Here is a 20908-nt window from a genome sequence, read left to right as displayed (position 1 = left end):
GTGCCCAAATCTTTTATTACCTGAGATGAATAAGTACAAATTTCTATTGTAGGCATAAGCAAGTGTTACCAGTTAAGCTAGTGAGAAAATGGCAAGTCTTTTCAAGTTTGTATCTAGCAACTTATTGTGATGCCTTTGTAGTCTTAGGGCTTGGTTACTCTTCTGAAGTTGCTTTTGACTGTGTTTCGGGAAGCAAATTTACACAAGGATGCATGGCCTCATAAAGAGACTAGATGCAGTTCAGCACACTGATAATAAACTAGTTTAAGCCCATCTTACCTCCTGCCTTTTCATGAGATCAGATGTGTGCTGTCTACACCTTATTTGGGAAAGGATAGTTGATAGTTCATCTGTGTAACTGCTGTGGAGATTTGGGAGCATGTGTCGGAGACAGGGAATAATTGGTATCTTTTTGGTGGGGGGCTTTCTTTGGTGGCCACTTAAATGTAGTGGAGCTACATGATATCAAATTGTTTTTAATAGGTTTCAGAGGGGGGAAATGTTACCCTAACTTGGATTTCAAGATGAGGCAGTCTGAAAATAGCTAAACTACATACAACTAATATCAGCTTTAGGAATTCTAATGTGGTGTTTGTTTCATTTTTAGGATCAAGCAGAATATACAGATTCAATTCAACTAGCTGATTGAGCAGTGTATATCATGGATAGACATTGGTTCATTCGTTTCTTTATGCATGTGTAGGAGAAAAAGGTAAGAGGATGGCAAATGGCAGTATACATCTGGAATATTTGAATTAAGAGAGCGCCTTTAAATTTGCATCCTTGGTATGCTTCTTATATTGCAGTCCTAAACAGATCAGAAACTTATTTTTTTATTGAGTTTCTGGCCTTCTGTTCCTTCTAGGGCAACAAACAACCAAGCAGGAAAACATTAGTCTAATTTCTAGTAATGTTTCTAGGATGTTTTGTTTAAAGCAAGGACAAGGAAGCTGTGGCCCTCAATATATTGTTACTTTTATCATTGCTGGCCACAATAGTGTTCTGCAATAGAATCATGCATTTTTAAATTTAAAGTTTAGAGTTTCCTGTTTGTAAGAAAATTATTATGGGCGGCGACTGTTTTGGGCGTGATTGTTGACACGCTGGTCCTTTCGGACCCAGAAGAAGGTGGAGAGGTGGTGCACTTATATGTGCTATGCCGACGTACACAGGTTGGAAGTGGATCGCCCACATGAAATGGTTGCCATCTGTACTGTAAATTTAACAACTTTTAGCTGTGCTTTTGCAGTAAATGGGTCCCGTGAATAATACATACTTACTAATGTATTGGATTGTGAACTGAAGTGTATTTAAGGCCAAGTTTGCCTGCCTTTTCTTTAGACTCTGTTCTGGTTTTTTCCTTGAAACCCAGCTGTGGAATCAGGCACTGTCACTAAGTTCTTGATTTAATGTATTTTGGTTGCCTTCTCCAGCACAAAAGTTTGCAGGATAGATTTGGGAGAAAGTTTTAGAAAGGTGCACATAACAAGCTAGCTTTTTTGTTTCACTTGTGAGGCTACATATATTGAATGACTGGGTTGTCTGGTTCATTGTCTGCATGCAAGGCCTACTATTTTGCATACCAGCACAGTCTTCTTCAATGTTTATTTGGATGGTGGCATTAAAAATTGCAGGCTTTGCTTCTGGTTAAAGAATTGGTTGATCCCTTGACTGTGTGGAGGAACAGGTCAGCTGTGTGTACTACACTTTATCGTTACAGTGTTAATTTTAAAATTCTGTGTTCAGATTTCCTTCCCTATATAATAAACACTGTTGTAAGATATTCAAATCTCTCTTTTAATTTCTATAAGGTCCTTGATCTTGAATAAGTCATATCAGTCACATTACATTTAAGACTTTAGTGTGAAATAGTATTACTTCCTTGCCTAATATGTTGGCTTGTTTTGAGTTGTTGTTCCAGTCCACCAGGATTATGTGGTTGGCAAAGCTTAGGCTAAATGCAATGCTGTATCCTGTCATGCATTAATCTAGGTTAGATACTGTAGATGCTGCAGATTCAAGAATGCAAAGCACAATAGACAAAATATTATTGAATTATCAGGAGTCATCTTTTAAAATGTCCATTATATAATTTATTTGACTGAAATGGTCAACAGCCCATACTACAGTAAAGCTCACTAGATAGCTTTGGACAAGTCAGTGATTTTCAGTATAGCTTTGTTTCCTGTGGGGTTGTTAAATGTTCTATGGAAAAGAAAGGAATTTATATTTGTATAAAGTGAAGATTTCTGAACTGTCACATCTACTCCTCTTTGCAATTATTGTTTCACCTCATCCATTCAAAACTTTTTTATGTAGAAATGGTTTATAAAGTTACTTGCCATTGGGGAGTTACCAAGATGATATATTTATTAGGTAACATCTCCCAATGCGTCCTTGTAGTTCAAATCTGTTATACGGATGAGAAATGACTGGTAGCATTCTTGGGTCAAACATAGATATTGAGTTGTGTGTGTGGTCGGAAGACTGATTACCATATTTTTTCGTGTATAAGATGCCCCCATGTATAAGACGAGCCCCAATTTTAAGCCTAATTTTTTGGTAAAAAACCCCCATGTCTTATACACAGAAAAAATACGGTAATTTTTCCTGATTCGATACTTTAGTCACTACTAATTGAAATCCTGCTGATTTCTGTCTGAGTTAGTAACTGGATGCAACCCTGAGCCTGAGTGCCCAGGTTTCTGCAGTGGCCAGGAGTGCATCTGCATAGCTAAAGCCAGTGTGCCAGCTGTGCCCATTCCTGGAGATGTTTAATCTGCCCACAGTGACACACACCTTAGTTACATCCCATTTGAATTACTGTAACATGCTTTACATGGGTCTGCCTTTGAAAAGTGCTAGAAAACTTTTAAAGGGCCCAAGGAGCTCCACTGGCTACTGGTCTGTATCTGGGCACAATTCAAAGTGCTGGTTGTGACCTATAAAACCTTATACTGCTTAGGCCTAGGCTATCTGAAGGCCCAGGGTATTTTCCCATACAAACCTATCTGGGCTCTTGAGATGTTCGAGGTGGCCCGTCTCTCATTCCTGCCACGCTCACAGGCACCTTTTGTGGGAACACGGGAGAGGCTGCTCCCAGACTTTGGAACTCCCTTCCTGGTGAACCTAGACTGAACTCTGCCCTTGTGGTCCTTCCTCTGGCAGGTGAAGATTGTTTTATTCCAGCAGGCCTTTGGGAGCTGATTGCTTTTAAGGAAAGGGTTTTTAATAGTGTTGTGCTGTTTTTACCGTCTGTATTTTAATATATTTATTTTTTACATTGTTTTAATTCCATTGTTGTTTAATTACTTTTCAGCTATTATTGATTATAACTTTTTGTCTATTTATTCCCCACCTTTTCCCCAGAACCAGGGCTCAAGGCAGCTTACAAAAATTAAAACAATGCTAGGCGATGCAGAAGGTGGGGTCTAGATTAGGACTGATGCCATCATGTGATGGCACTGGGGCTCGCTGAAGATCCAGTAGATCCTGAGCCAGCTCAGTGCCCTTCCCCCTCTCCCACTAGAGCACACACACCAGGTCTGGTGGGTAGAATGGGAGAGCTCTGCTTTGGTAGAAGGAGTAGATACTAATGGAGGCTGGCAGTGTTAGGCAGTAAATTAGTTTCAGTAGTTGATATATATTAATTTTGTTTCAAAGTTATTAATAATTGCCATTGTGAAGCTCACTGAATGTGTTCATTTAGGAAGTCCTGCAATGTTTCATATTTTACATAGGATCTTAGTTTTAGTGGATACATAAAAGAATAGATTGGTACATTTTCTATCATCATGCCAGTTATCCTGCTGTCATTTAACCAAATTTATATACAGTGGTACCTCAGTTTACAAACGTAATCCGTTCTGGAAGTCCGTTCTTAAACCGAAACTGTTCTTAAACCAAGGTGCGCTTTCCCTAATGAGGCCTCACACTGCCGTTGCCCTTCCACTGTTCCGATTCCATTCTTAGACAGAGGTAAAGTTTGCAAACTGGGACACTATTTCTGGTTTTGCAGAGTTTGTAAACTGAATCGTTCTTAAACCGGAGTGTTCTTAAACCGAGGTACCACTGTCCTACTTAACTCAAACAAGAACTCTCTAAGTTGCTTACAAAAGACTTTTATTTCCAAAAGTTAGCTAAGAGTGTGATTCCAAGTGAGTTGTAGGTTGGGGTGTGAAGTGACAGATTGTATTCTATTTTTAATCGCATGTTGGCTAGCACTGGCAAGGTTGGAGATGTAAGGACAGACTTGTCTTCTTCTTGGCTCCCAGGGAGCCCTTTCTTTTTTAAAAGAATCACCCCATTGGTTCTAATGGAGAGGGAAGTTAGATATACTAGTTCCAGAGTGGCATGGATGCGGACCTGATCCTGTCTCGGCCAGTCATACTCTGCCCTTGGAGTGTCTTGTTTCAGGGCCTAACATTGATTACTGCTAGTGAAAATAGAACTGTGCCTATGGAGCTTTCCCACATAACGTCCCCCCTCCCCAATGGAGAGATCTTCACTGCCATCAGAGGGGCTCCTCCATGCAACCCTAACCCCTTCCATCCATTAGATCTGTGAGTTAGGATTCCCCTTCCCCTTCCCATATTTAGAAAGAAAAGGAACAATATGATTTTATTAGGTTTTTTTTTAAATAATAATAATAATAATACTTGCAGCAAATAACTGATAAAACCAAAATAAATCCTTAAGTCCCTTCTTAGTCTAGAAGGCTTCTAATTTATTTGTATATGTGGCTGATATGGATGAGGCATTAGGAATTAGAGGATCAATACAGTTTCATCATCACAGTTTTGTAATACTGGGAAATGCTTTTGATTTTATAGGAAATAGTCAAACTAGCTTAAATTTTAAGCTTGGTAATAATCTCTAAATCTTGTGATGGGACATTGGAATATTGCTAGAAGTTCATAACTGGCTGTCTGCTTGACAGGTTCAGACAAGGAGCTGGGTGGCATTTCCTGACAAATGGAGAACTATTTCCAGGCAGAGGCTTTTAACCTTGATAAGGTTTTAGATGAATTTGAACAAAATGAAGGTGAGTAACTTTTGTTAGGGCTGGAGATGCAAACTAATATCTGGATCTGTGACTCTGGTTGTATTTCTTTGTATTTCCTGTTCTCTTGTAACTAACATCTGTTATGCATTTGCTGGGAATAAAAGTCTGAAAAGGATACTGAGAAATCTACAATTTTTTTCTAGGTAGAAACAGTTAAAATAATTGTCTTAAAAATTTCAGTGATTACATGAATGATATCCCTGTATTAATTGGGTGTCAAACATTGGCACAATTGCATATATAATTCACAGGTGAGAATTGCTTGCAGCTAGAGCTAGTACAGATAAGATTAGCTGTCTGTGCATAAGAAGTAATGAGCTTCCATCCGCTCTTTTGCCACCCAGAATGCACATACTCCTAGATCAATCCCCCATTTTACATTAAGTTCAGTGTTACATTTCATTGTGCTCCTAGTCAGCACAAGTCTTAACTAGCTTTTACAACACTGATTAATTGTCCGTTTCCTATACCTATGACTCTGCTAACTGATGGCTAAAATTTGCACATAATACTAACATAAACTGTGGCTTAGCACAAATGAGCAAATGTGTGGGTCCAGGGGATTGTGATCATTGCCCTTTTTCCCTGCTCCTGCTGCCACTGCGCTACCCAGGACTAAGCCATGGTTCGGCTTAGCCTTGCATTTGAACCCAGGCTCATGGTCTGTCTCCTCCAGATGAACCATGAGTGGTAAACCAAGAACAAAAATTGGTTACAGCTTGTCGTTTGTGTTAGCATTTAGATTACATCACAAAATAATAACAGTAAACTCCCCGAGTAATCACAAATAACTAGGGGAGAATTCAGCTTCACGCTGTTACAAATGTTCTATCTGTATCAGTTTCCCAGATGGAATGATCCCTTGCTCTTGTGTGCTGTTTTGGGGATTCTCCCAACCCCTTGAGCAAATTATAGATGTTGCATGTGTGGGAGGGGAAAGCCCTGTTGTGGAAGCCTTCCTCTAATGGGTAGGTGTATTCCTCCCTAGGTTCTGTGGCTTGTTGTAGGAATACAAGAGCTTATTAACTTATTAAGTACATTACTAAATGTGTACATTGAGGAGGGAGAAGAAAAAATGGCATTCACACAATACTGAAATATCAATTATGTTTTGTAAAATTAAATTCCCAAGTGGTGTGGTTTGTCTGTGATTGCTGTATTCCCTGTTACGTGATTTGTATGTAGCTAAGTCACTTTCCTCCCTATACTATGCTACTTCACTGTTCCGCTGTTGTGAATGCGTGCTATAACATGGATAGGATTTATCATTGTATAATTTGTACAAGTAGGGCATTCTCTGGCATGAAAAGTGTAACAATGGAAACAGGCAAACCCAAAAAGAGCTTGGCTGGATTAGATGAAAGGTCTGTCAAGTTCAGCATCCTGTTTCTCACATAAACCAAAGAGGTGCCTTTGGGGAGATTACAAGTAGGCTATTTCCACTCCCACTTTTTCTCCCAAAGACCTAGTAATGTGGTATACTGCTTCCAGACATGGAGGCTTCATAGTCATCATAACTAATAGGCATTGTTAGACTAATTGATGGAAGGTCTAATCCCATTTTTAAAGCCATCACAGCTAATGGTCATCTTGTGGCACCACATGCCATTAATAAATAAATAGCTTTTATAAGGAAAAACACAACCTTTGGTGTTTAATGACTCCAACTACAGAAGCAATCAAAGTGCTATTTGAGAGTTAATGTAATTTGGTTACCTTTTTTGGCCAACATTTATTCGCTAGTTGGGCTGATAGAAATGCCTTTCTTAGGACTTATCCACGCTGTAGTGTTCTTCTGAGAAACGAAAATGGTTTTAGTCTGTGGGTATAACTCATAGACTAATTGCTTTCCTGAGTGGTTTCCCTTTTTATGGTACTAAATGATGTATTTGCAAAAAGCAGATATGATTCCTGGATTGCTGTTTGAGAAAGCACCGCAGCAGCCTGAAGGGCGGATGCTGGAGGAAGGACGGTTGGAGAGGCAAAAAGCAGCCCCTTTTGGGGAGTGTGAGGACTAAATTTTGAGAGGGTTTTTGCTTTTGCTGTTGCTGGCATTGAGCATTGTGTGCCAATAAGATATCATTGTCAGCCACATGTGGCTGAATTGGGTGAATCTGTCTCTTTATCCAGCCGTTATTTAGTGGGTGGAGAAGTTGCAGCTCTTCATTTATTTATTTTTATATTTACTAAATTTGCATACTGCCCTTCATCCACCGATCTCAGGGCAGTTCACCTGAATGCTGTAGTGACAGATTTTGCTCTTCAGAAAGGGTCTCTGCTTCCTCCCCAGTCACTACTGCAGCTGAAGAGTTCTTAAAACACTCACCACCTTAAACTGGGATAGCACTGCAAATTTGTTACCATAAGAATACCAAAATAGTTTTGATTGGTTTATGTTTGTGTGCATGTATAAAATGCAGTAGGTGCACTTTGATGAAGTATTTATATTTTGGCCATGGTTTAGATTGCAAACTGGCAGCCAAGCTAGATGATATTAGAAATGCATGTTCTCCTTTAATGTGGCCTGTTTTTAAAAAATAAATTTGGGTGTGTGTGTGTGAACCCTCCACTGCTATTTGCCCTGAGGGAGAAGCTGCCATTGGTGACAGTGGCAACTTTCCTTTCTGGTAAATACAGTTGGCAGCAGTATACTAACTAATGGACTTTCTGTGCTTGGGCCGTATTACCTTTACAGAGATTTTCAGTATAGTATATATTTTTTTTCATTATATGTGGAACAAACATGCATTTATTTAATTTTACATGATCTCTGTTTTGATTTTGGCAACTGGAGAATGTATAAAGCAGTTTATTCCAGTGTTTCTGCAGTGTTCCTAAGCTATATAGTTATGTAAAACACTTAAGAATTGCAATACTGTTAACAATGCCATATACAAAGGAAACAGTAACTAGAAATGCTTTTGCTTCCACAATATTTTTCAGTATAAGAAGCTATTTGCAATTATTTTAATCTCATTTATGCTTACGATAATTCTGTGAAGTTAGCTAAAGCTGCAAGATGATGTCTTGCCCAAGGTCACCCAATTAGCTTTAAGATTAAACAGGAATTTCAATGTGCTTTTGAGTCTCCAAAATTGACATTCAGTTCAGTTTGCTCTGCTATATTGTCCCCAGCTTCTTTGAATAACTTATATGATGTCAATTCTTGTTTGGGTTTTACATGTTTGTCTTAATTAATGCTGTTGTTTTGTACTTCCTCTGGTTTGCAGCTAAATATATCAATCAAGATGTTAAGATTATGTATTCCCATAAGATGTGTATTATAAAGAAATATTTCTGTTCCAGGCCTTAGAGACTTAATCAAAACCAGAAATCTAACTTGGGAGCCAAACTAATAATCTAGAGAAATGTATGACTGCATTTTCATCTTTTTGAATTTGATTTAAAAGTAGCAGTTGTGGGAGTACCTAATCTGCATTGGGTCTCCAGCACAGGGTAAGGAATATTTTAATACTTTGTCTCTGTGCTTGTTTCCTAACAAAATTTCTCCCTTAAGCTGCTATTCACTCTGGAATGAAAAACATATGACACCCATTTGTGTGTTCTTCTAGGGCAAATAGCAACTTATGGGTGGTTTTCATAGGGAAACTTCAAGAGGTAAAGTGTTAAACCAACCTATACTGTGGTTCTGATTTAGACAGACCTTTGTGACTGTAGAACTGCATACATTTCAAAAGATGGAAATACAGTAATTTTCATGCAAAGTGGGATCTTGTCTGACCCTGGGTTTAAGCTAGTTTAACTATAATTGCTTCTTGCAAAATAAGATAATAATTATTGTTATGCAATACACTTGTAATGTAGTACTCACACAGGGGTGAAGGATTGCTGCACTTCAGGGGGTTGGACTAGATGGCTCTCGTCGTTCCTTCCAACTCTGTAATTCTGTGGTCTACAGTTCTTGGAATTCTTTGGAACATACCATGATAACGAATTGAGTGAATGTTTATAGTGTAAGACCTAATTACAGTGGTGCCCCGCAAGACGAATGCCTCGCAAGACGGAAAACCCGCTAGACGAAAGGGTTTTCCGTTTTGGAGGTGCTTCGCAAGACGAAAATGTCTTGCGAGACTTGCCATTTTTTTCCCACTCCCCCCCCCTTTTCTAAGCTGCTAAGCCGCTAATAGCCTTTTAGCAGCTCAGCCGCTAAGCCTTTAATAGCCGCTAAACCGCTAATAGCGCTAATCCGCTTAGCCGCTAATGGGGTTGCTTCGCAAGACGAAAAAACCGCTAGACGAAGAGAATCGCGGAACGGATTTTTGCGAGGCACCACTGTAAAACAATCCTTCCAACTGCTGATAAACAAAGCTTAGGTGTGTGTTGCTGCCTCTACTAGTAGCGTATTGGCTCGAATATAAGCCGCACCCAAATAAAAGCCGCATCTTTAAAATTCATTGGGGGGGGGGGAGAAAAAAAGATAATACCTGGATATAAGCTGCTCCCTTAAAATTCTGCAGGCATTCACACCCGTCCCGTTTTACCATATATCTGTTTCAGCAGCAATATCATAAAAGCCAATTTTTGTAAGGTCGCAAATTTAAGCCATACTTTAAACTTTTCACGGCCAGAATTTGGGAAAAAAATGAGGCTTATATTCAGGCCAATACAGTATTATGTATTTTTCCTTTGATATACAAACATTTGAACTTCTTGTGCAAAGTACAAGTTACATATGCTGAATTTATCTTTGCAGATGAAGCTGTTTCACCTGCTTTGTTGGATGCAAAGTGGAATAAGATCCTAGATCCTCCTTCCCATCGGCTGTCTTTTAACCCAGCTCTGGCCAACGTGAATGAATCCACAATTCCTAATGAGTGTCCGCAAAAGTTGAAGTCATTCTCCCTGTCTCAGTTAGCCACTGCATCAACAGGAGGAGGAGATTGCTGTTCTAATGGAAAGAATCTTAATATAAGACAAGAAAGCCCAAACATGTGGATTGATGATCAGGCAGCAACAGATGATCATCAGCTAGTTAAGAGAAATAGCAATCGAAATGCCCTGTACAATTTGATGGATGAAGAAGGAAGGAAAAAGAAACCAGAGGAAAAAAACGTTCTTGTAGTAGCAGTCATGCATAACTGTGACAAAAAAGGACTGCAAAGTGATTTGTTAGATTGTAGAAATTACAGCAATTCCCCCAGAATGGATACGGTTAGCTTTACACTGGATAATGAAACCCAACAAACTGATCACATTGATGTTACTGTAAACGGGTCCATTGAAAAAGATTCAGATACTGAAAAAGATGCAGTACAAGCAAACAGGCTACCTGCAGAAGAAGATTTTTTCAACCATTGTAGTGTTGCTGCTTCTGCCTGCTTATCCAGTGGATATTCTTCTCGGTTAAAGGAGAATGATAATTCAAACAAAGACCTTCATTTCTCAGAAACTGCAGCAGCAGGGATGAATGTAATTACATTGCAGAGGCCACTTGGCCCTAGTGTTAAAATACAGCAAAGCTGTGCATCAGGTGAGGGTTTTGATACTGATGCTGTTGCTCAGCTGGAAACTAGAAACTGTTTACCTAGTTCACGTAATGGTGGTTTCTCCACAGAGGTTTCTGTTGCAGAACCAGCAGCCCAGCCATTTCAGTCAGGGATATGTGAGGTCTCTGCAACTTGTCAGCCAAATACGCTTGAAAGTGGTAATCACGGTGAAAGTTCTGACGGACATTTGGCCTCTATAGATGTTGGTGCTGCTGACAATGAAGCTGACAAATATGAAAAAATACTCAGCTCAACTGAATTGCTCAGCACGACAGTTTGTTTATCAGAATCTCAGGAGATGGCAAATGGGGAACTGACTAAAGAAAATCAGATCAGTAATGAGCAAACACCTGGGGAGGATGAAACACTGTTGCATACAGCAAAGCGGGAGGAAGCATGTAGTAGCAATGGAGATAGCAGCGATGGCATGACAGTAGCAAGTCAGGACTTAAAGGGAGCATATATGGATGAGTTTGAAGATTCCAGCCCCACTGATGTCATGAGTACATCGGCATCAAGTGCTCTGCTCAATTGTTGTGATTCCTATGGAATACAGAACTCAATTCTTGCTCATATTCCAAAGACTTTACCCTCCAAGGAAGACTCAGTGACTGAGGAAAAGGAGATAGAGGAGAGCAAATCAGAATGTTACAATAATGTTTATGAACAAAGAGGAAATGAGGCCACAGAGAGAAGTGGGCTCATTTTGAACTGCACTGGTGACCAAATTAAAAAAAAACATTTACATAATCTCTGCAGTCAGGTACCATCCGAAACAAGTCAAGCATCACCAAAACAAGCAGCTAGTCTGCAACCTCTCAGTGTTCCTTTTGGTGGTGCCCGACCCAAACAGCCTACAAATCTTAAACTACAAATTCCAAAGCCATTATCGGACCATTTACAAAATGATCTGGTTCCCCCAAACTGTGGAGGAAACAGTAAAAACAAAAATGATGTATCTGGAAAAGTAAAAGTAGGTGAAAACATAGCAAATGTATTTTCTGATGAAACATCACTGAGTGCATCAGTCACAGATATTGGCGGGGAGCATTCTGATGATTATAAGTCTGGGGTTTCTAGTAGTTCGTGCCTTGCAGCAGCTTCAGATAGTCCGGACAACGACCTTGGAGCTGGCCAGTTTGGAGTTCCTACAAGAAAGCCATTTACTACTTTGGGCGAAGTGGCTCCGGTCTGGGTTCCAGATTCTCAAGCACCAAACTGCATGAAATGTGAGGCCAGATTTACATTCACTAAAAGGCGACACCATTGCAGAGCCTGTGGGAAGGTATGTTTATATTTAATGAAATATTTTCACAAATGATTGAAGCCACAGAATTGGGGGGATATTTTTAGTAAGCATTTTGTAGTTTTTAGCAAATCAAGGTTAGATATCTATTTATTTTAATGACTACTGAAAATAACATGAGTGTTAAAGGTATTATTAATTGTTATTTTTGCGTCAAGCTAGAAAACAAGTGTACACCCCAAATAAATAACTTTTTGAATCTTATGGGGTCCCCCCCAGCACACTTTGTGATTAAGTACAGGCAGAAGCAGAGCTGCAGCACTAGGTTTCTGGCAGAGGTGTTGTTGCTGCAGCTTACTGGGAGGTAATGGAGCAAGGTGACAGAGAGGTCAGTGTGGTGTGGCTCAACTGGCGGGAATGCCGGATTGGCTTTGCCAGTGTGGACGCACCACACCGACTTCTGTTATGCCTCATACCTTGGCTTCCTCCTCCTGATAAGTAGCAGCAGCAGCAGCAGCCCAGCTGATGGGAATCTAGGGTGCTGCTCTGCCCCACTGGGTAAACCACTTTTCACTATAGGCTGCTTGTCGTGGTGAGTGTGGCATCACATTCTGGCAAGAGTAATAAACAGCCAACCTTCACCCCAGCTTTCAAGCTGTGGGGTGGTCCATGATGAGAGGTTGGGAGGTGGTTTGGCAGCTGGTGAGCCTGGCCATGGAGACCAAATTGGCAACCCTTCTGCTGGCCTTTCCTACTCCGGATCAGAAAGGGTGAAAGCAGAGGGAGGGGGAAAGAGGTGTCTTCAGGCAGTGGCTGTTCCCTGACTTGCCTTTTCCTTTTTAAGTAGAGAGTTGTACCGTATTTTTCGCTCCATTGGACGCAACGGACCATAGGACGCACCGGACCATAGGAGGGGGAGAACAGGGAAATTTTTTTTTCTTGTTCTCCCCCTCTAAAACAAGGTGCGTTCAAGGTACATTCACCCAGGCTTGTGGGGCTGGTGGTGGGGGGAAGCGCTGCTTTCCCCCACCGCCAGCCTCAAAGATCCCTGAAGCCTTTGGAGCGCAGCGCCCGCTGCCCTGGAGAGGCTGTGCGCGCAGAAATCCCCAAGCTAGAACAGCGAGACGGAGCCCTCCATCTCGCTGTTCTGGCTTGGGAACAGCCTTGCTAGCTTCTGCAGGACAGCGGGGTGAAGGCGCCTCGCTGTTCTGGCCTGGGAACAGCCTTGCTAGCTTCTGCAGGACAGCGGGGTGAAGGCACCCCACTGCCCTGGAGAGGCTGTGCGCACAGCCATCCCCAAGCTAGAACAGTGAGACGGAGCGCTCCGCAGTGCTCCGTCTCCCTGTTCTGGCTTTGGGCTTAGCGGCGCAGCCTGTATTTGCTCTATAGGATGCACACACATTTCCCCTTAATTTTTGGAGGGGAAAAAGTGCGTCCTATAGAACGAAAAATACGGTATGTAGTTCTCTAAAGGTGCTTGCCATGCTTTCAAGCCATTGCTGCAAGCAGTAAGCAATCTCTGCCCTGAATGTTTGATCAGCCAAAAATTAACTGATTTGCTTGTTATTTCATACATTTGTGGTATCACTATTACAATATAACACCACTCCAAATTCTTAGAAGACTCTAGGGTGGAGAGGGAATGTTGCGATAGCTAAAAATACATGATGTTGGTAATGGGTAAAGCACTTCTCTGTACAAGTGCTTCTTATATAGGTTGGACCATTTTACAAGTAGTTTTAGCACACATTAGTAGAAATAAGTCCACAAACATTATGTTCCCTCAAAATCTTTATATCCCACCTGCCTGCATGTAACTAATTCATTAGCAGATTTAGAGACGATGAAAAATATTTTCTGTCTGGTTGCCTGAAAGGAATGCTGACTTAGCATAAGTGACCAAACAAAAAGTCATTCGTAAGCCTGGTTTTGTATCATGTTATCCGGTTTTCAGATGAAAAAATACAAACATTTTGTTTTTTAAATATTCATGAGAAACAAGTAAATGTGTGGCATTTAGGATTTCTGTGCTTTCATTTTAAATTGGATGTAAAATAAGCCTGATATCTTGGGGCCTTATAAAAATACAGACTTGAATATTGTTCTCAACTAAGACAAGGTAAAGTAGAATTAAGTGAATAAAAGATCTGTAATCAGCACAGCTGTGCATGGTGCTGTAGAAATGGAAGTGTTTTCTTTAGCAATTATCCATTTTATTTATCAAAGAAAGCACAGGGGCTTTTCTTTCAGTGGGATTACTGCTTGTAGTAAAACATTAGGCCTTTTTAAACCATTTAACTGTAATAGACACCTCTTTCTTCCCTTTTGAAACTTGTTTTACACTGAGAGCCCCTTCAGGCTGGTGTTTTATCACAGGTTTATTCCGCAACGTATTCTTGGCACAATAATAGTGCAAAAGTGGTGGATTTATTTTGCTTAAATTTGTTCTGTGATGCTGCCCCAGTGCTGCCTCATTATTGTTGCACGGAGGGGTATAGTGCAAAAAAACCAGAACATTTGCGGTATAAAAAGTAACAGGGTTTCAGCAGACAGTTACAGGATATGCACTGGTTGAAAATGAAGAAATGTGGCTGCCCCGAAACCTTTGCAGGTACAAACAGTATTGAAAGTGGGATTGCATGTCACTGCCCTGATAGCACCACTGTAGTTTCTTGCTGTCTAAGAACCTCTCTCTCTCTTAATATTTCATGCTGCTGCACAAATTGGTATAGGTGATAATTGCTATAATACCCAATACTATGCTGATGTTTTCCTTTACATGAAGCATTTTGGCATTGCTTTATTTACAGTTCATTTCCTGTGGGCAGCAGATTTTTTATTGACCTTGACCTTGTTTGAATAAGCATTACTGTATCCAGTGTAATACTCTTTTTCTTCAGTGAATAAGTTACATAAGAACTTGCACCTTACTGAATTCAACTTTAGCAAAGATTGTCCTGAACATGGGTTAAAAAAAGATGTATCAATCGATTTGGGGAGATCCTCTGTAGAGATTAGGCCAGTTTGTATTTTTCTTTCTCCATGAGATAATGAGGGAAGAGACATCTTCCATACATCTTACAAGAATTTTCAGCAATTAATGTAAAGCTTTCATTTCTGTAAAATGATTATTGTTAAATATTTGGTTTGTTTAATGTAGTTGGGACGTTTGGAATAGTAAATTATGAATGAAAAGTTAATATTTCATTTCCCAGTTTAGGGCACTGATTTTTTTCATAAATTTAAATTTCCATCCTAGTCTACTGTTGAGCTGAATTTTCCAGCAACAACCCCTCCAATATTGTATGTTTTTTGGGAGTGTGGAAAATTTCGTTCAAAGTTGAGCGGCTGTTTAATTTTTCATTAAATATATATTGTTAGATCACAGGAAGGAAAGAGTACAAGAACCTCATTAGAAATTGAAATTGAAATGCTACTGTCTATGCAATATAAGGCAATAACTAATAGGACAAAACCAGCCTTACTTCCTGAATTAAAACCAGGAGCTATTTTTGGTGCATTTTGACTATGCTTGAGTATATTTGCTGTTTGATAAAGGTGAAGTAAAGCTTGGCCGCTATGAAACTGTAAATGTTGACTGGCTAACTGTTTCAGTGTAGGTGCCTTGAGACCTCAACACAGAGTTGAGGGCAAGTGTGTTCAGACCTCTAATGACTTTATTTTATGAAGTGGGAAAGTGGCCAAGGTTATAAAGACTGTAAGATTTTGATGTTCTGCATAGGATGATCACCTGCATACCACAATATTAACTCAGACATTTCCTGTTTTCAGCATAATCAAATAATGTGAATAATGGGTGCCTCTAGTTTTATTATATCCCATTATGTTATATTCTGTCTGATCAATATAAATCCCGTAACTCATTACAAGACAGGAATATTGTACTAAGGTTGTTTTGGGTTGTTGTTGTTTTTTTTTTGGGGGGGGTGTCATTCTAGCACTTTTCCTGTAGGATGAGGATAAAGCAGCACTGGTGAGTGTTGGCTATATAGGTACAGAATTCAATCTGAAAACTTGTAGTTATAAAAGAGTGCTAAGTGACTGAATATATTTTTCCTATTTTACTTAAGGTCTTCTGTGCAGCCTGCTGCAGTCTAAAATGCAAACTGCTATATATGGACAGAAAGGAAGCCAGAGTCTGTGTAATTTGCCATTCGGTCCTAATGAATGGTAAGTAACAGGGTAGGAACCAAATGTAAGTTCCACTAACATTGTGCTGTACAGAACCAACCATGTACATGAGTAGGATAAATAATGTGGCCTAGTGCATTTTGTTTCCGTACTGTAAATTATTTCAATATGGATAATTATTTTCTAAAGTGATGTCCCAATCTAAAGCCTATCTGTACTCATGAGCTATTTCAAAACTAACCTGTTTCCACAATTCCTGATTAATAGAAGAAACTAGGCAGGCTCAATGTTTGTGCATGGAGTTTGATTGATCTGGATCCTATCAGAGCTTTAAATAGTGTCAGATGACTTGAACTCACTTTTCCAGGTAGAAATCCGTGCACCTTCTATACAAGTAGAGGTAGAGGTAGGTGTACGGTTTGTTGCGATTTAATCTTCTATCCCAAAACAGTGTTCCTGGTTGTGGAAACTCCTTTTGAGCACACAAAAACACAGTAAATCTTGCTTTCATGACTTAGACGATGAGAGAGAATAAATGTTTGCAAGTGATTTATGTAAGGCAGTGATCTTGACAGTAGCTCCAGACATTTTGTGCCTCGTACATTACATTTTTGGTGCCTGAAAAGATGCCTGGCCTAAAAAGCTGAGTATATAAGCTCAGAAATGTCACTTCTTATCTGTCTCAAAAGGATTCTAAGAATTATGTTGTTAAAATTTGTACTGCGTTTTGACAATGAGCTACCGCAGTTTAAGTGCAGTGCTATTTAAAGCATTAAATATTAACATCTCTCCCTATAGGCTGATAGAAATGTGACAGGAAATGGTGGGTTTATTGCAACTATGAATTAAAAAGTAGTGACTAAAGTGACATTGATTTTTGAGGACAAGAAATATTATTCTCTGAGAAGAGGGGGGAGTTGCATAGGAAGCTGCATTATTTCAAGTCAGACAAGCGGTCCATCACGGACAGTGTCATCTGATTGAGTAGCAGCAGCTCTGCAGGCCTTCAGGCAGGTGACATTTCCAGTCCTTCTTGGAGATGGCAGTGATCAAACCTGGAACCTTCTGCTTACAGGGCAGATGCTTTACCACTGAGCTAAGCCCTTCTTAAGGATGCCCTGAGTGTATGTCGTGAAACACCCTTGCTTTTGTAACAAAGGTAGCTGACTCCATTCGGTTAATGAATAATACTTTTGGGTTGTACTTGTGCAAGGTTGGAGCCTGATATAGGTTCATTTGTATCTGAACGTCTTTTGTTAACAAGGTCTAATAAAATTAATTGAGCTGTAATTTCCCTTCAGAAGCCTTTCCTTTCCATTACTCATTAGTGATGGGAAAGAAAAAGTATTTCTAAGAGGGTCCACATTGCCTGTAGGTGCATGTATTTCTGTGCCTGGAACCAAGCTGCATCTATGTTCTATGAAGTTGCAGTGGTAGGTGATGGTGCTGCTTTCCTGTTGTTTGTCAGTTAGTTACTTTGGTGTATTTGGGTACAGTACAACACGTACTTCATTGTTCTTTGCTTCAGGAGGCTGAAGTAGTGATTGTTCAATTGGTGGCTGACTTGTGGGAATGATGGGGTTGAATAGAGAAGTGTGGTGTTTGTGTTTTGGTGCTCATCTACTTACAGTCCCAGACACGTTCCTATTTTTAAAAAAAATCATTTCCAGACAATTCATAAAGATTGTAAAGGAAAGTTGGATAGGAATCCCTTTTACAGTGGTTATATTTTTTTCATAGCACAGAGGCCCAAGAGGAGATAAGATCAGACTCTTGAACATGCCACCACCTTTTAGGTATCCTTTGAAGCTCTAGGCTGAGTCAGTATTTTGTAGTAAAAATATTTTTCCAGTATTAATAATTTCAATAATCATATTTCTCAGTTACACAACATTTGATGCTAAAGGTGCCAACTATTCAGTGGATTTCGTCTAATATTTTGAGATTCGTCTTTATTTTTGCTTTTTGACTATGCTCAGGAAAGCACAGAACTAGATTATAACTTTAACAAAGTCAAATGATTGGCAGAGATAGCGGAGCTGTCCACTTATGCCGATAGCCCCAATCATCCAGAGGGCACCCAGGGAGCAGCCCTGTCCCAGTATTGCTGATGAAAAAAACAAGTATGGATGTGAGCATGAAATATTTTAGAAAAGGCAGAGCTGTCTACATTGCCTCCTTCAGATTGCTACTTCATCTTAGGGAGCAGAGGCAGATGTTTAGACCACACCTGGATAGGTTCAGGACTTATAGCTGCATAAATATATTTTTCGATGAAGGAAAAGAGCCATTAATCTGATATATCACAAAACTTAGAATTGCAGCGGTTGCATGATTTTTCTGGTGTACTGATTGCCTTTTTGTGTGTTTTGTGTTTCCTTAGCACAAGCCTGGGAGAACATGATGAGTGCCTCAAGCCAGAGCCCTAATCCTAACAATCCTGCTGAGTACTGTTCTACCATTCCTCCCTTACAGCAAGCACAGGCTTCTGGAGCTCTGAACTCTCCACCACCTACTGTTATGGTACCTGTGGGAGTCCTAAAGCATCCAGGTGCAGAAGGTAGGGATCTTCTTTTCTTCTGCTTAGATTCCATCTCCCTACTCCCCCTCTTTATGAGAGGGGGTGGTCCCTTCCTGTTTGAAGGAGGCTGTGGTGAAACCACTCCTCAAAAAGCCTTCCTTGGATTCGAAAAACCTAGCTAACTACCAGCCAGTTGCTAATCTCCCTTTCTTGAGCAAGGTTCTGGAGCTAGTGGTTGCACACCAGATCCAGGCACTTTTGGAAGAAACTGATTTTCTGGATCCATTTCAATCAAGGTTTAAGCCCAGTTTTGGCACAGAAACTGCTTTGGTCACCCTGTATGATGACCTCTGCCATCATACAGAGTACGTCTGAATTCTAAGTCTGTTATCAAAATGCTGATTAGTGTTAATGCCGATTAGTATTATTTACTTGGGCTGCAATCCAAAGAAGTGACATGCACACATAAGGAAAAACTATTTGCGGAGCCTGAACTTCATTTGTTGTTTCTGCTGTAGCAATTTTTCCTACCCAAGTGACTTGAATAAAAGACACCTAAGTCAGTAGTTTATGTCAAGTTTCCCTTTGATACTACTTCATATAATTCCTAAACAGTGGTGCAAATCTGACCACTCAGCCATATTTGTTGCACTGTATACATTTTACAACATTACCTGTTTTTACCTATAAAGAGATTGTTGGCATATAGGGTCTTTCAGATGACCAGCACCTGTGATAGTTTGTGTAAATAACAGTAGAATCCCAATTCAATGGGATTTACTGAAAGGCAGTGGGTATATGAAACACCTATGGCTGATGAGAAGAAATATGGTCTGATAGTTACTCTGCACTCTAAAGCAGTTTATTTTCATCAAGTGAAAATGAAATGCCTATATCTACCTGTGTAAATGTCAATGTTTGAGAACTGCTCAAACTGGTTCTTTATTTGCATAGGAAAGCCTCCTTAACTCAGTGTATCTGATGGAGGTATTTATTCAGTTTAGAGATTAACTATAGGATCAAGATGCTTAGATCTAAATGATTGAATATTAATCTGGTTATCACTAAAGGTAAACTTACTATTTACAATGTTCTTTTTAAAAAATATATTCAACTGCTAATGAAAAAGACAAGCTGCTTAAAAAACAACCACTATGGGAACTGTTGAACCAAAATCAGATTCTTCTTCTTTTGGTTGTGGCATTGGAAATATTCAAAATCCCTACCACTGCTGCTTTTTAGTTTGTGTTTCAGTGTATTTCTGTATCTCAATTAAAGCCAGCTAGCTTCACTTCTCTTTTCATGCATGCATTTCTTTTGATGAGTTGTTCCCATCTCTTCCTTAGTGGCTCAGCCCAGAGAACAAAGACGTGTTTGGTTTGCTGACGGCATCTTACCCAATGGGGAAGTTGCTGATGCAGCCAAATTGACAGTGGCTGGAACAACCTCCCCTGGAGCGCTAGCAGTGTCACATGATCCAAGCAAACCCATGAGCAACACTACTTCACCCGTAGAGGTGAGGAAAAGCCTTGATTTTTGTTGTAATATGTTGGACATGTCTCTTGGTCAGAGGGTATAGGCAGAAGTAGTTTCCCTAGCAATGTATTTTTACATGAGAGCCTATAGTACAGGTTGTTTTTTGTATCTTGTGTTTTACAAAATGAAGAGTAAAATATGTCTAATTATGCATTTACATAGTGTTGTTGTTTACTGCTTCTTGTAGACTGAAAACACACTTGCATTTTCAAGAAGCATTACTCAGGTTGGAAGTCCAGTTGGCAGTGCGATGAATCTTATTCCAGAAGATGGGCTTCCTCCAATTCTTATTTCTACGGGGGTGAAAGGAGGTGAGAATTAAACTGTGGTGTGTCTGTTTTTGGGTTTAATGAGTAACATTCCATCCTAGAGCAGTCCATATTGAAACCAAAGTCTTCTGGATCAAGGTCAAATAGTCTTGACTGTCAGTGGGCTGAATATTAACAGGCAAGGTCAGGCTTAATAAAATATCTGTTATCTCTAACACAAATGGGGATTCTGTGTACATATAATCATTCAGGTGTACTGAATAGTGATGGGAGTTCAAAAGGTTGACTTGGATGCATGTGAAATTGGAAGAAGGGATTGCATTTCTAGGAAAGTACCAATTTCTGGGGTAGTCCTTTTCTGAGCTGGGCTAGACGTTATCAGCACTACGGTGTGTGGTCACACATACAGCAAGTACCTAATATCCAGTCTGATCTGTTGGCATACTGCCAATTTTTCTTGTTTACATCTTCCATATCAATGTCATGAAGTTTCTGCAATTTGAAGCAGTGGAGAATAATATCTATGTGTAGCTACTTGTTTGCAATAGATAAAACTAAATGATTGCCTGTGAAATAAGACTCTTCATAAAATACTACCACGAGTTGCAAGTA

The 20908-nt window shown here is 39.8% G+C and overlaps 1 protein-coding gene across 4 annotated transcripts in view; it reads left to right on the top strand.

The window, feature by feature from the left end:
• Positions 1 to 20908, top strand: part of ZFYVE9 (zinc finger FYVE-type containing 9) — a 48375-nt gene that overhangs the window by 9097 nt on the left and 18370 nt on the right. The window contains exons 2-8 of one of the 4 annotated variants that reach the window (XM_028733484.2): positions 608 to 712; positions 4940 to 5044; positions 9780 to 11857; positions 15910 to 16009; positions 18354 to 18530; positions 19838 to 20007; positions 20215 to 20338. In XM_028733484.2, the coding sequence (XP_028589317.2) occupies positions 4975 to 5044; positions 9780 to 11857; positions 15910 to 16009; positions 18354 to 18530; positions 19838 to 20007; positions 20215 to 20338 (2719 nt within the window). In that variant the 5' untranslated portion in view covers positions 608 to 712; positions 4940 to 4974. The remainder of the gene's footprint in view (positions 1 to 607; positions 713 to 4939; positions 5045 to 9779; positions 11858 to 15909; positions 16010 to 18353; positions 18531 to 19837; positions 20008 to 20214; positions 20339 to 20908) is intronic. The other 3 variants (XM_028733485.2, XM_077928737.1, XM_028733486.2) reach the window with 3 other exon arrangements.

Source organism: Podarcis muralis, chromosome 5 (genome assembly GCF_964188315.1).
Source record: "Podarcis muralis chromosome 5, rPodMur119.hap1.1, whole genome shotgun sequence".
Classification (NCBI taxonomy): Eukaryota; Metazoa; Chordata; class Lepidosauria; order Squamata; family Lacertidae; genus Podarcis; species Podarcis muralis.
This window is presented reverse-complemented; position numbering and strand designations above follow the sequence as displayed.